Here is a 16470-nt window from a genome sequence, read left to right as displayed (position 1 = left end):
TAATTTCGTTTTGTTAGTGTAAAAACTTCAACTTTTATCTATAGCTAGATTTGAACCTTGGTCACTTGATTTTAAGTTTTAAAACCACAAGTTTGCCAATGAACCACACATATTTGTTTGCTATAATTATATGTATTTTTAATTTTAAGTAAATTTTCACTTTTCTTAATTAGTGACAAGTTTTTATTAATAAATGCTAGAACTAATTATTAAAATTTATATACTAATAAATATTAAAATTAATTATATTGGTCTTTAAAAATTGGCATTCATATTTTAGTTTTTTTTTGTTTTTTATATTTTAGTTATTCCATCATTTTTTCAATGATTATTAATTGTGTCCTGATATGTCACACTTTATATAAACCATTAAATTATGATTTTTTACATTTAAATTACTTATTTACCATCTTATAAAATTTGTAAATATAGTTGATAATATATTTTTTAAGATTTATTTGATTTTTTACTATATTTATTCATATCTTAATTTTTCGTCCATATCTATACGTATCCAAAGCATACCCACATACATCGCTTAAAATTGCCTTTCCAATACACCTTGCATTTCTGATAGTTTAAACCTTACCCCTACCATACCACATGTGAAAGGAGGGTATTATATTGGCAATGACACTCCATTTGTTTTTTTTTTCTTTAAATTATCTATAAAATTTGACTCAGAGGAGATTAAGCGTGTACCTTTTTTTTTCTCTTTACTCCTGTTTTTTCATTATTAAGCGTGTACCACTTTTTTTATCTCTTTACTTCTGTTTTTTCATTTTATTTTAAACGGTGATCAATAAAAAAAAAACGAACTCTCTTTATCTGCTACTACAACCTTTGACTTTTTTTTGCACAAATGACCTGCGTCATACCCACATTCTCACACTTGTAAGGCTGAGATGAGATTTTACCATTGCCCCTACAAAAGAAGATAATATAAACCAGGCTCCGTTGCCCAAAGTCAAACAAAACCCATGACGGACTAAGATTGGGCCAGCTATTTGTTTCCACCCACACTAGTTATCAACTCCTCCAGAAGCCCTCGTTGAATTGTGCCAGAATCAAGTTGGCCAAGCCCCGTGAAACTGAACCTGTAGGCTAAAGGGATATACATGGTTTTCAAAACCGGACCAGACCGGACCAGTTCTGTTTTCCCCCAAAACCATTGATTTTGGTCAGCAAACCACTGAACCAGTCGGTTAATCATTCAAACCGTTCGAACGGTATTGACCATTTTTCAATTTTTTAAATCTTTTATTTTTTTGTCAGAATGGGCTGACCGTTCAAACCGATAACCACACCCCTGACCGGTTCGATCACCAATTCGGTTTTAAAAACCATGATATACAATAATATACAAAGTTTTGTTTTCCAAAACCAAAAAAGGGAAGAAAAGAAATAAACTCTAGAAGATTGAATAGGTGGAATTTCTGGGTTGACATCATTCATGGATCCTGCAGTTGATGGGCGCTCAGACATGATTACAAAGACCCATCAAAAAATGCAATTAAAATAACCTATTTCTTCCTATAAAGTAATTCCACAAAAAAAAAAAAGGTCAGATAACTTTAAAAAGAAAAGATCTAGCCACAAGGAACATCAAATATCTGTATGCGTGGCTAGGTCGAATCCTGCCTCTCATGAAACGAGCCTTTGCCTTGTCTCTCGCAGAACCCAGAGCCAGAGGCACCAAATGTTTCATTACCACTTGGGGTATGGCTTTGGAGACGATAAGTCTCTCCAAAATGAAACCAATCAAATACAAATTTTCCACATATGGGTCCTATACCCAACAGACATGAGGCAAAGCTCCCAAAGCATGTTGGGGATACTTAATGGATTCACTTTTGATCCAGGAATCTCGGACCAATTTACGGATATCTCTATCATTTGGATGCCAAAACGTTTGCACAAGTATACTAACTCAACATCAAAGCACCACCTGCAGAAGATCCATAGGTTCCCAACTTCAAATCAAATAAATCATGAAGCACAAAACAAATAGAGATGGATAACAACTCTGTAGCAATGTTCTGAAAATCATAATCTTATCATAAATCGTAAAATTAATTTGGTTTTTTACAAACTCATCAAACAACTAAAATAGATATACTAAAAAACTAAATAGATACAGAAAAGTAATTTTACCCTACTTTTAATCCGTATCTGTCATATATATACCTAAAACAATAAAGTTTAGAACTTGCACACTAGAAACCTAAGATGATATAATCAAACTTAACCATTTTTTTGGTAGGATAATCAAATTTGACTTAAAAGTCAAATAATCCACATACAATAACCCTTTAACTTACATATGATAGAAAATGAACTCAATGTCATTTATAAAAGGCTTTGAACAACCTAAATAAAAATTTTCTAACAAGGTCTTCAAAACAAAGTCTTCGTTGACAAAACTAGATGGGAAAAAAAAAAGAAATTATAAAATAGAGAACTTTTTTTTTTGATAAGTAATAGAGAACTAATTCTTAACTGAATTGATTTGAATCGCATGAAGCATATAAATCACAAGATCCATTAATCAAGATTCAAACCAAAACCCTTGGAACTGATTGTCCAAATTGTGAATAATATTGTAAATCACAGGATTTGACAGCATTGCTTTTAGCAGAACCCAAAAAAAGAACAAAGAAAAAAATGAAAAAGAAAGGATCATCATAACCAGACATGTTCTGTCAAAGAGTTTCTAGAGAGCAAATAGTCAGATCTACTATGCATTATTTTTAGCAATGTCTTCACATATTTACACAAGAGAAGTCTCATTTACTTCAAGGGAATGAAGCATGAAAACCTCATGAGCATACTATTTTCTTCAAAAAAAAAAAAAAGCAAAAATCTTAAGTTAATCTGTTATTTAATTTCACCTTACAAAGTACAGACTGATACAAATCACATCCCACTTCATCATTAGTTGTGTTACTCTTCACTTGATACATTATTTTCTATGATATATTACTCCATCACTAGCAAGTGCTTAATTTATACACGGGGATGGATGGTTTTATTTTATAATTTGTACATTTGTTCTTAGGGTGCGATTATGATACCAGAAAAACTTGTAACCAATCAACTGGTATCATAAAAGTGGTAACCAATCAGCTGGTATTCATCAAATTCACAGAGGGGGGTTTCTTTGGTCAAAGTTATTCTGGTATCATACTTTTCCTGCACCGTAGATTTACCCTTGTTCTTAATTTTTTTTTTTTTTTGTACCTCCACAAAACTATATTTCTGTCTACAGAAAACATATATTATTATTGAAATCTAACTAATGTCTTCTGTTCAAGTTTATTAAGAAAGAAAAAGGTTTAGAGTACATGTTCATTTTCTTAGGTACACCTCACCCAAATGCCTTGAAAACTCTACTGGTAAGAACCAATGTACAAACTCAACCCCCACAATTTCAAGTGTTCAATGACAACCATTTATTCCATTATGGGCATGTGGTATGAAGGCATGAACTCCCTGTTCTCCAAATAATATGGGATCCATGATTAAAGGTGGCTCACCTTTTTCTGTTTTTATTTTATTTTTACCTTTTTTAACAAGGAAATAGTTTCTTCCATTAACCAATTTTTTTCTATTTAAGTGAAGCTAGAAACTTTGACATCTTAATTTGCAGAGATGGAAAAATATCCTTTGTTAGAGACATATGTTGGTAATTCATGCTTCACATACTTCTGCTCATTTATTACTGTGCTTATTGAAATTAGGCGTGATCAACATCAATCACAGCTTAATAATCCATATGGTTCACTAGATTGGTTTTACCATGCAGATAGCAGAAAGTTTGGTATCGTCCTACCAAGCAAAATTTGCATTTCTTTATAGAACCTTTCCAGGGTGCCAGAGACACATTTATCCCCACAATTCAATCTTTCAAGTTTTATGCTCAAATAGATAGGTTTATGGGGTTGCACCAGTTTCGAAATGGCAAACTTTGACATTTAGTCTGATAAAGTTATACTCGAGCACAAGGTTCAAAATACCAATACAGGCCAATATGCTGGTTGGGGCGTATCGGCCTGTATCTTTGCTCACCATCATTTTTTTGTTTTCTTTTTTCCAAACTGGTTCAGAGGGGTCAATTTAAGGCCTGTCTACCCCCTGAACCAGGTCACACCCCGAAACACCCCTTGTAGAGGTGTATCGGGAGGCCACCAATACGATACGAATAGGCCGATACAGCCTGATATGTATCGATATTTTGAACCTTGCTCAAGCAACAGGATCAAACACTTCCAAGTCATTATATATTTTGAAAGCAAACAAGAGAAGGCACAACAATCATTGTCAAAATGCTAAAAGAGAGCAAGTCCACATCAGTATGTAAATTTCTGAAGATACCTTTTCAAGCGGACATTTGAGAAAAGCTTCCGTGCTGCAGCTCTGGTAAACATCTTAAAGCCACACTACAATCCATGCAAGTGTCCATGTCAAGAATAAAGCATATACCCAGTATGTTGGGTTCAATTAAGAATTATAAGTTATTGGGAACATGCAAAAATAAGGGTCATTACTCAATGTTGGGAGCGGTTGAACAGATACGGACCTAACCTTCGGCATTTTCTTGCACGAAGTGGCCGCTCTCAGACTAAAACCTGCATTCTCACACTTGTCAACAAGATTTTACCATTGCACCAAGCAATGACCCCTTGGGAACATGGACAAATAAATACTTGTAATAAAATCCTGATTACTGTTGCTGATAGAAAAAAAACATGTGCAAATAAATACCTGTGTATCACGAATTCCTCGACCAGCAGTCAAGAGAACCACGGCATGGAAACCCTTCATAAGAAAATTTCGGTACCACTTCCGCTGAAAATTAAGTGAATACCACTTGTAAGAAAATGAACTGGCAGATTCATTAAAAAGAAAAGGTATATAGGGAGGTAGATCAAATTAATGACTAAACTGTAGCCAGAGCCTTCTCCTCAAGATGTGCACGAGAACCAAATGCAACAATTGGAATATCAGATATTCTTGAACTTGAATCAGTATTTGCAGCATCTCCCAGCTTAAGTTCATTTTTAGCTAGTCTGCATATCTGAGATCCAAACTATCAGGAAGTTTACAGTACATATGTTATCCGAGCTATAAACCGCAATCCTACAATATGGTAACAACTAAAAATAGTACCATATTAAAATATTGAAACAGAAAGTTAGCAATGTGGTCAGTCATAACCAACAGAAACCTGATTTTCAAGCTTTTCTAAGTCATAAATCTTTGTTGCCCCATCAGCATCAAGCATTAGAAGAAGCTCACCACGTGAATGGAGCATTCCCTGTTTAACCATGCTTCCACAGAAATGAAGAGCTTCAATCAATTGGTGTCATATATGACAGGAAGAAAAGCACTAAAACACCCCTAATCATGTGACCAAAAAAATTGTTAGATAAACTCACACTTCTGATAGATTCTCCTTTGCCATGGTTCCTTCCAAGAAGAATGACCCTTACATTTTCTATTGTGTATCTTCTTACAAAGTCAAAAGCAACTCTCAGTGTCCCATCAGTACTCCCATCATCAACTATAACTACCTGTTCATGTATTCATCCATTTACAGAGATGCCAAAGAGAAATGACCTAAGGAGTAAGGACTTATAATTTGACAGAAAATATCATTCCTGGTAGAGTAAAAATAGCAGCACAAGGTTTGCATAGTTGACACAAAATAGTTAGGATTAAGGCTAAGTTATATTGAATTGAATACAGAGATGCCAAAGAAATACAATAAATTCAAAAGTATAAATTTCAATAGATATTTTAGAATGCACATGAAACTTCAGGCCAGCCTGAATACAACCTGGCCTGGTCCAAAGATTCATATAAACCAGTGCTGGGCCACCTAGGCTCAATTCTGGGGCCTGAAGTGAGTTCAGGCTAGCTTTAGACAGATCCTTGCCCAGACCAAGAACCTACAGGCTGACCTAGAGTTAATAATTAATATATAAACGTGCATGTAATATACAATTTTATGTAATTTATGTAAAAATTAGTTTATTCAGTGGTAGACAAATGTTATATATATAATCTTTAATCGGAAAATGGTAAAATAAATCAAACCATTTTTTTATTATAACACAAAACAATAGAAGGTAGCTATTTAATTGTTTACTAGTTGGGCTGACCCATGACCACCTGAACCTAGCCCAATTTAAATGGATTGGGATTAGACCAAATCCCTTCAGCTGAAACCAGACCTTGGCATGGCATGAATCCATTGTAACATATTGGGATTGTTGTATTTGAGTTGACCTTGGCCTGGCATAGCCTAGAGGCCCTGGATTGATGTGCAACCTAAATAGAATGGTACATCCTAGTGAGTTAAGCTGTTCAATACAAACTTAAGCACAAAGATATTGCCACACAAGTGAAGAGAAAACACCAAATTTCCTACCTACCCATACACAAGATAAAAGAACCATTAAGTTGCATAGTTACTTCAATATTTATTGACTTAAAGGAACATAAGATAGGGTTCATAAAGAGTGTTGGGAAAACAAGTTCAATACATCCATAGTTGAGTTATTTGAGCCATGAATTTAACAAAGAAATTCCATACCACATGCCAACAAAACCAAGGTCTTAGAGGACTACTATAAGGGTAGACATTCTTTATGATGCAAAACAAGGTAATTAAGGGTTCACATTCATCAAAAACAAGGTATCTTAAGGAATTACAAGTACATAATAGGGTGCAACTTGGGAAGGCTTTGTAGAGAACACTGATGTGGGCCCCACAGCTACGGTCCCACTGTGTTCGTAGGGTAGAAGATGTTCTAGTCTGCCTAGGGTTAGCTATTGGTCATTTAGTTGTTTCAGTTGTTATTTATTTCACTCTTATTTTTTGCTCTATTTGTTATGCAAAGACTAAGGGCAGATCTGTCCTTTCCATGTAATGAGCATAACCTATAAATATTAATTAAAGTGGCGGCAGCAGAACATTAAGCTTCTGCTCCTCCTTTCAACCCTTGTGTTCTACTGCTTCTCCTCCCTCTTCCTCTTCTTTCCTCTTACCTTTCTTCTTATCTTCGATCCTAAAATCCATTAGGGTTCAAGACTGATAACAGTCCTGAACTTCTACTTGGTATCAGAGCTAGGGCTTCTCATGTGAGTTTAGTCCAGCCGACCACATGATAACCATCTAAGGCTGGAAGCTGAGAAAGCAGAGTTCGTTGACTGGTTCTTGGAGATCTCCAGAGGATTAGCAGCTGTTTGAAGAAGTGCCACAGTTGCAGCGAGTTGGTGATCAGGAAGAATCAGAGAAGGCTAGGGTTCGAGTAACCATGGTAGGCAATGAACTGCATCCTATTGTAAGTCTTTTATTTTTTGAGAGAAGTAACATCAGAGAAGATAGGATGGACCTATCCAGCAAGGGTGGCCGAACCACTCTAGGGTTTTATCTCTCTATTCTCTAGGGTTTTGTCTTATCCTTGCGGCAAACCCTAGTATTGGACTGAACCTTGTGATCTTATCCTTGCGGCAAATCCTAATAGTTCAGTTTTAGGGTTTCAGCATATCAGATTGATCAGTTTAAGGTTTCATATTAACCCTAATACAAACCTTATCCGTACGGTACTGTCTGGAGTGTACAGATTTTAGGACTAATTAAAACCTCAAATTGGCTTCAGCATATCAGATTGTTCTTCAAATTGTTTTTTAGTTTTCTTTTGGGGTTTCGAACACTTCTAAAGAGGTGAAAACAGTTCGGACTGTTGCTGTTGTATGTGGTTGTTGATTTCAGATCAATTTTATACATATTTCATGCACATCTACTGTGAGTACAAATTGGTTCTATACTGATTTTGTGATTGTGGTTGGTAGTCCTAGTGCTGGTTTTGACTGTAGTAACCCTAATTTTGAGACTTCTGGTTCTTGACTGAAATGGTGTTTAAGAATCAGGCAGAAGGCAGTTTTGGGAACAGCAGTTATGGTGGTGGTTCTGAGACAGGTTTTCAGATTACAACCGTAAAGTTTGATGGATCAAACTATTTGGAATGAGCCCAATCAGCCATGATGGCTATTGGGGGAAGGGGCAAAGTAGGGTATCTCTTGGGAGATGTGGCAGAACCTTCCAAGGGAGACCCTATGTATACCAAGTGGGTCCAAGAAAACTACTTGGTTATGACATGGCTCTGTAATTCTATGCAGCCCCATATCAGCCGAAATTACTTATGGGCAAAGACAGCCAAGGAGATATGGAATGTGATGAAAGAGACTTACTCCCAACCCCTTAATGTTGCCAAAGCATATGAGTTGAAATGTGAGGTGAATTCCCTTAAACAAGGAGAGAAACCGGTGTCGGTCTACTTCTCTACCTTGAAGTCCCTGTGGCATGAGATTGATCATTTAGAGACTCTTGAGTGGGAGAGTCCCAAAGATGCTTAGATACATAGAAAGCACATCGAGACAAACAGTGTTTGAGTTCCTGGCAGGACTGAATTCAGAATATGATATTGTGAGGCAGCAGATTTTGACCAAAGATAGTGTGACCCTCTCTCAGGCATACTCCTTAGTGCACAGTGAAGAGACCAGGAGGAAAGTCATGATGCAACCTCAGCCGCTTACACCTGCCTTGGTAGTTGTCAAACCCAAAACAGATGATGATTTAGAGAGGGGCAGAAAGAAGGAAGATAAAAGGGATGTGGTGTGTGAGCATTGCAAGAAACCTAAACACACAAAAGAAACATGTTGGAAGCTGCACCCACATTTGGTCCCGGCAAAGTTGAGAAATAAAAGGGGTAATGCTCATGTGGCTATGACTACTGATTCAGCATCCTCATCTGGCACGAGAGGTACACCATTAGAGACCTTGGTTGCAGTTCGGGCTGCTCTAATACAATTGGAGAAGGAAGTTGGCAGTTTAGCTCAGTTACCGCAGTCATCATCAGCTCCGGCCACATTGGCCTTTAAACACTCAGGCACTCGAGCCTCAGCCTACCATGCCTCCGCTCCAGGTACTACTGAACCGTGTTGGGTAATAGATTTAGGTGCATCCGACCATATGACTAGCTTGCCCTCCTTGTTTACTACTTATTACTTATCTTCTGGTAGGGATAAAGTAGCTATAGCTAATGGCTCTCTTGTCCCTATTTCTGGCAAGGGTGACATCAAACTGTCGGATACTATATCCTTGTCCTCTGTCTTGCATGTTCCTAAGTTGGATACTAACCTCCTTTCCTTTAGTAGTATTACCAAACATTTGAACTGCTCAGTAACTTTCTTTCCTGACCGATGTGTTTTTCAGGACCTAGAGACGAAGAAGGTGATTGGGACTGGCTGTGAGACGAATGGGATCTATCTGCTCGGGGAGAGTTCTCGTCGGGAAGAGTCAGTGGATAAGTTACTTGTTTCTCAGGTTGTGAGTCCGGTTATGCTTTGGCATAACCGATTGGGTCATTTATCTTTTCGGTCCTTGAAGAGTTTGTTTCCTACTTTGTTTGAGTCTGTTGAGTCACCTCAGTTGAAGTGTGAAAGTTGTGAGTTTGCTAAACATTGTAGAAACTCTTATTCATTGAATCATAAAAGGAGTAATAGTTCTTTTGATATTGTGCATACTGATGTTTGGGGGCCATATCACATTCCTTCTATGGGTGGGTACAGGTATTTTTTGTTATTTGTTGATGACCACACCCGGTTTTCTTGGGTTTATTTATGCGATCACAAGATGAGGTGCATGCCCTGACCCAAAAATTCCACCAAATGATCCTAACCCAGTTTGATGCCAGGATCAAAGTGCTTAGATCTGATAATGCAAATGAATACTTTGCTAAGCCATTGGCATCGTACCTCCTTAATCATGGAATTATCCACCAGAGCACTTGCCCTCATACACCTCAGCAGAATGGGGTTGCAGAGAGGAAGAATAGGCACACCTTGGAGGTGGCTAGAAGTATTATGTTTACCTCCAATATTCCTATTCGCTTCTGGGGTGATGCTATCCTTACGGCGGTATATATTATTAATCGGATTCCTTCTCGGGTTCTTGATATGAAACCTCATTTTTCCCTTCTATACCCCAATGAGGAGTTGTTCACTATTCCCCTCAAGACATTTGGTTGTACCTGTTTTGTTCAGCTTCTCGGTCCCCATCACTCCAAGTTTGAACCCAAGGCCTCCAAATGCATCTTTCTTGGTTATGCACAAAATCAAAAGGGTTATTGTTGTTATGATCCTGTCTCAAGGAAGAAGTTTGTATCCATGGATGTCACTTTCTTTGAGGAGACACCCTACTATTCTCAGGTCTCTCCTCAGGGGGAGAGTAGTGAGCGTGGAGATTTGGGTCCTTTTCTTTAGGGGGAGTGCAATGAGGACAGGGTTAATACCTTTGGGGCTGTTCCCTTACCTATTCCAGTTGGTGATGAGGGTTGTAGTAGCGAGGGTGGTCAAAGGGATCGGGAGTTGAGAGTCTATCACAGGCGATGCAGGCAGGTTGATCCTGGTCATCAGCAGTCCCAGCCAGCTCCAATCTCTTCTGCGGCTCCAAGTCCAGATATTACAGTCCCAGGGCCCACAGAGACTCCTACCATTGTTGCTATCTCACCCTCTGCAGATGACCTTGACCTTCCCATTGCCCTCCGTAAAGGAAAACGGCATTGCACCACATCTACAGCCCACTGCATCTCCCAGTTTTTGTCCTATGATTGCCTATCTCCCTCCTACAGGTCCTATCTCACCTCCGTTGCTGATGTCCCTATTCCGAGAACAGTGCAAGAAGCCCTATCAGTCCCGGAGTGGAGAGGTGCAATGCAAGTTGAAATGGATGCCCTGTTGAAAAATAATACCTGGGAGCTAGTTGACTTGCCCAAAGGAAAGAAACCAGTTGGATGCAGGTGGGTATTTACTGTGAAACACAATGTGGATGGTTCCATTGAGAGGTACAAAGCTCGGCTAGTTGCAAAAGGGTTCACTCAGACTTATGGTATAAATTACTTGGAGACATTTGCCCCAGTAGCCAAGATGACCACCATTCGGGTTCCATTATCTCTTGCAGCAAGCTACACTTGGCCTTTGTACCAAATGGATGTTAAGAATGTCTTCCTGAATGGGGACTTACAGGAAGAGGTTTACATGCAGTTGCCTCCTGGATTCTATGATACAGAGGCAGGTAAGAAGGTCTGACGGCTCAATAAGGCATTGTATGGTTTGAAGCAGTCACCTAGAGCTTGGTTCGACAGATTCAGACTAGCCTTTGGGAAGTTCGGTTATGTACAGGCCCAATCAGATCATACACTGTTCATCAAGAGGGTGGAGTCGTCACTGACACTACTTGTAGTATATGTTGATGGTATTGTGGTGACAGGAAATGACAACCATGAGATTGAGTCCCTCAAACAGCTCCTTCATCAAGAGTTTGAGGTGAAAGATCTGGGTACACTACGGTATTTTTTGGGTATTGAGGTTGCTAGATCTAAACAGGGGATCTTTGTCTCTCAGAGGAAATATGTTTTAGATCTCTTGGCTGAAACTAGAAAGCTAAAGACAAAGTTATGTTCCAGCGTTTGGTGGGAAAGCTCCTATATCTATGCCTCACCCGACCAGATATCAGTTATGTCGTTAGTGTTGTCAGTCAGTACATGCATTTTCTTAGAACCACGCACCTTCTAGCAGCAGAAAGAATACTAGCATACTTGAAGAGATGCCCGGGTAGAGGTATACTGTTCAAGAACAATGACCACATGAAGGTGGAAGTCTATACGGATGCCGATTGGGCTGGGAGTGTTGATGACAGAAGGTCTACCTCTGGATATTATGCTCTTGTGGGAGGTAACCTGGTTTCTTGGAGGAGTAAAAACAGAGTGTTGTCTCCCAATCCAGTGCTAAAGCTGAGTACAGGTCAATGGCTAATGGAGTGGCTGAAATTCTTTGACTGAGATCACTACTTGAGGAGTTGGGTATTGAGTATGAGAAGCCCCTGATGTTGTATTGTGATAATCAAGCGGCTATTAATATAGCACACAACCCAGTGCAGCATGACAAGACTAAACATATTGAAGTTGATCGACACTTTGTACGAGAGAGGGTCTCATCACAAGAAGTGTGTCTCCCATACATCACCTCCAATATGCAACTGGCAGATATCCTCACCAAAGTTGTACCACGAAAGAAGCTAGAGGCAGATCTATCCAAGTTGGGAATGATAAACATTTATTCCCAACTTGAGGGGGAGCGTAGAGAACACTGATGTGGGCCCCACAGCTACGGTCCCACTGTGTTCGTAGGTAGAAGATGTTCTAGTCTGCCTAGGGTTAGCTATTGGTCATTTAGTTGTTTCAGTTGTTATTTATTTCAGTCTTATTTTTTGCTCTATTTGTTATGTAAAGACTAAGGGCAGATCTGTCCTTTCCATGTAATGAGCATAACCTATTGTTTTCACTGTAGCTACTGTAGCTACTGTAGCTACAGTAGTCCGAACCAGTAAGGAGAAGAGGAAAGAGAAGAGAAGAAGAAGAAGATGAAAGAACTGTCGAACTTGATAGCTAAACCCTATCAGTCGACCTCTTAATAGTGATTAGGCTTCTAATTAAATGTACAAGGACTAAACTGCCCCTACTTAAGTATGGGACAGAGAACCTCTAATAAGACTGCCACATAAGCTCATAACTTAACCAAGGTGAGATGACTAATCTACCCTTATTCGGCCAACTCTAACACTCCCCCTCAAGCTGGAGAATATATATCATATAATCCCAGCTTGTTACATATATAGTTCACTCTCCCTGAGCTTAAGGCTTTTGTAACCAAATCTGCCCACTGATCACCTGAGCTTACATTAAGCTTCTGCTCCTCCTTTCAACCCCTGTGTTCTACTGCTTCTCCTCCCTCTTCCTCTTCTTTCCTCTTACCTTTCTTCTTATCTTCGATCCTGAAATCCATTAGGGTTCAAGACTGATAACAGTCCTGAACTTCTACTGGCTTGAATTGAGTATTCATTAAAATTCGAATGGGCCCAACCTGAGGGCCCGTGTTCAATGCTTAAATGGAGAAGTGGTAAAATCATTGGCAGTTCCTCAATTTTCTATGCAAGGAACTAATTGGGGAAAGATAAAGGAAAACCTATTTGAGATAATCTGGCCATGTGAAATGACAACCCAAAGCACGTCATTGAGAAATAATATTTGCCGCATGTGAAATGTTACAACTAACAACAACAACAACAATAATAATATAAAGATGGTTGCAACATTACACAGGCAGCATAGATTTGATTTTATAGAATAGAGTATAAACATATACATCTCAATCTAAATTTCAATGCTAATACCATAAATAAATATTATTCATGATCACTCTAAAAGCATATACTATCATCTTAAAGCTCAATCTTGTTATTTAACAATTCCCTCAGAACTTACTTCATAAGAAAATGACTTGTCCTTTGCAGCACGCTGTTGAAGATAACTGCAGAATAAATATCAAATAACAACCATCCTTAGAAGAAATGGGGAGCAATGATAACCCAATATTAACAATAAAACTAGAAGTTGCAAACAGTATACAGCATAATAAATATGCAAGGACTTACTTCATGGTCTCATCAAGTGTTCCAGGGAGCCTGTGTTCTTCATTATATGCAGGAATTATCAAAGATATGTACTTCTCAGCTGGATCAGAAATTGAGGGGCATGGGACCTGGAAGAAATGTTTCTAGGCATAATTAGTATTTTAAAGAATCACATAGAAGATTTTGATCAAGCTTACTCAGTAAATTATATTGACTCCACATGGTGCAATGGTATACAACAATCTACTTCTGATAATCTATTCTTGTCTTTTTCCCCTCATCCAGAGGTAGGCTGATATCAGAAGCACAATACCAACTTACAGCATCAAGTAAACGGTAAACCCATAAACCAATGCAACCAGCATCATGAACTGAGATTATTATGACCAAGAACAAATTTGAAAGAATTACATCCAAAATCACATATTATTTATAAATATCGGCTTGTCCATATATGGAAATATTTCTTCTTTTATATATTTGATGATTGATGATTAACCTGGTTAGGTTCAAGTGGAAAAGGATTGTACTAGACAATCCGTTACAGGTACTTCTTGTTAACAAAGCACTGAATTGCCTTTAATAAATGCATAGATTAGAAGCAGATTCTTTTATTCCACTAGACTATTTTTAGACGCCAGGAATTGGTCAAGTGGGTTGACTTATGCTCAATCCAAGATTCCTACGTCTTACATAGAATTGTGATACTAACATTGCTAGTAGTATGCAGCATATTAATTATTAATTATGTAAGGACTTCCTTCATGGTCTACTAATCAAGAGCCTGGGCTCTTTTTTGCCTGAAAGGTAAAATTTTATTAAAGCAAAACAGAAAGAGGGGGGGGGGGGACGATTCAACCTTCCCACAAATCTTCTCAATAAGGAGGATTGATCTTCAAAGATCCTGCCACTCCTTTCCCTCCATATGCATCAACATACTGCCAAGGGAGTATCAAATTTATTATAGAAAACTTATCTTTTCTCCATTCTCCTGATACCAATCTTTAGGGTTGGAAGGGGCAGGCAGGGCCAATCCTGTCCCCCCCCCCCCCCCCGAAAAAAAAAAAATGGGAAATCCTTCATATGTTTCAAATGGAGCCCCCCTCCCCCCTCCACCCAAAAAATAAAACAAAAAAAAAGTCCCATCTAAATGTGTGTCTCCATTGAAGTGACCCAACTAAAAATAGGTTAATAGCTTTCCTTTTGATAGCTAACCATTTCCTTTTTTTTTCACTAAAAGGTTACTAAGTTACTTTGTCTAGGCCCCTAGGGAGAGGAGGCATAGAAAAATATTACAATATGGCTTCATTAGTTACTACTCGTTTTATTGATTCTTAAGCAGATTAAGGGGCTACTGGATATGAAGTGGCTTAAATGAATGGCTTATAGCTCTGTCTTTAGTGGATAAGTAATTAAGTAGGTTAATAGCCCCTTAATATCTGATTGGCATGTAATGATTGAATAATAGACCCTAAAGCATTTTTATCCTATAAAAGACAAAGAAATAAGTCATACAGTCCATCACTTCAGCCATTGTCAAATGGCCCCTTAGACAGCAAACTTGCATTTTATGACTTAGTTGTAAGACCTGGTTTGTTAACATTCTTCTAATTATTTCATAAGTAGAATTAGGCAAGATATATGCATGTAAAAGCATGAGATGAAATCTTCTCTACACATTTACAATTTCTTTTCCTGGTTTTTCTTTACACACCAAAATGTGGTTATTAACTTATTTGTGTATTAGACATCTAGCTTATTATGGAGGCAAAAGAAAATTCCTTCAGGAATCCTAATTCAACATTCTTTTTTTTTTTTTTTCATTTATCATCTTTTCATCCCACTTATATGGCCACAAGCTTCTCTACTTGTAAGAGCATGGCAAAGTTAGCCATCCATTTGCAGAACTCAAGCAAGCAGAAGCTGCAAACCCAAGCACACCTGATGAAAAACAGATGTGCAAAGGAGTGTCAGAGAGATTGTCATCCAGTCTCCATAACCTTCATGCATACTATTCATGCACATGCACTTTTTAGTAACTTTTTTTATTTATATTTATAATTCTATTAAGTTGCAAACGACTCCACAGAAAACTATCTAAGAATACATAAAATTTATCTTTTCAGATGTACCACGTTATAACAAGAATAGCAGCAGGTTCAGCATATCAGGGACCCCATGACCATTTCTAATAACCTCTACCCAAGTAACGCTTCAGCTATAGCACGCACGTGTGCGTCAATTACCAAAACCATATTTTATAGTCTCAAATAAACCATAGAAATATCCTTTCCGTCATTTAATTTATGACTTGCATATGTAAGAAAGCTACCACTTTAAATAATTTTAGCATGCAAGAGCAGGGGATCATGTAAGATAATTCTTTACATCACAATTTTCGAATCCAAATAAGTTTAAACTCTTCAGATTTACCGCAAGAAACGTTGCAAGAGAAAACAAACAGATTCCCTTATTGAACATAGCACCATACAACCAAAATGCAGCCCTAATTCACATAGGTCTCTATAACTCCAAAGGGCTCAGAATTAATGGGATGTGCAAGGATTTTCAAGAGAAATTCAATTACCTGTTTCAAAGAATTTGGGTCCTCGAGAATTGCAGGATCTTTATCGTGACTGAGATTGAATAATTAACTATTAGAAGGGACTGGGGAGGGAAAGCAGAGGAAAAATAAGGGAGCCTGTTTCAAGATATTGACTTACAGGTGTCTACATCTTCTTCCGAAAGCCATTAAGATGACTGCTAACAATAAGCCTGAAACAAGAAACAGAGCCACCATGAGGAGTTCAGTTATCGTCCAAAGCCACCACTCCATGATCGTTACAGCGTCGCAACTCTATACGGACTACCGACTACGGTATATGGTATATCGATCTGTTAGTTAAGTTATTCCGTTTAATAATTTATTT

General features: G+C 38.0%; 1 protein-coding gene across 1 annotated transcript; it reads right to left on the bottom strand.

Moving 5' to 3' along the window:
- Window positions 1-1392: 1392 nt before the first annotated feature.
- On the bottom strand, window positions 1393-16444 carry LOC148868079 (uncharacterized). The gene is made up of 10 exons (XM_088971451.1): window positions 16264-16444; window positions 16128-16176; window positions 13562-13668; window positions 13392-13437; window positions 5439-5573; window positions 5228-5317; window positions 4946-5077; window positions 4765-4848; window positions 4375-4439; window positions 1393-1948 (listed from the first exon to the last, which is right to left on the bottom strand). The coding sequence occupies exons 1-10, from the start codon at window positions 16374-16376 to the stop codon at window positions 1762-1764; spliced, it is 1008 nt and encodes a 335-aa protein (XP_088827577.1). The 5' UTR covers window positions 16377-16444; the 3' UTR covers window positions 1393-1761.
- Window positions 16445-16470: the final 26 nt, after the last annotated feature.

Source organism: Nelumbo lutea, chromosome 2 (genome assembly GCF_056320005.1).
Source record: "Nelumbo lutea isolate HS-2025 chromosome 2, American lotus-T2T, whole genome shotgun sequence".
NCBI lineage: Eukaryota > Viridiplantae > Streptophyta > Magnoliopsida > Proteales > Nelumbonaceae > Nelumbo > Nelumbo lutea.
Note: the sequence above shows the minus strand (reverse complement) of the source record. Positions and strands in the feature narration are given on the sequence as shown.

What these genes read in the sequence shown, in the direction of transcription:
- LOC148868079 (XM_088971451.1), bottom strand. Translation starts at nt 16,376, where the DNA reads ATGGAGTGGTGGCTTTGGACGATAACTGAACTCCTCATGGTGGCTCTG. An exon ending in GGAAGAAGATGTAGACACCT is followed by an intron (nt 16,177 to 16,263) that starts GTAAGTCAATAT and finishes ATTCAATCTCAG; the next exon opens with TCACGATAAAGATCCTGCAA. An exon ending in ACCCAAATTCTTTGAAACAG is followed by an intron (nt 13,669 to 16,127) that starts GTAATTGAATTT and finishes CATTTCTTCCAG; the next exon opens with GTCCCATGCCCCTCAATTTC.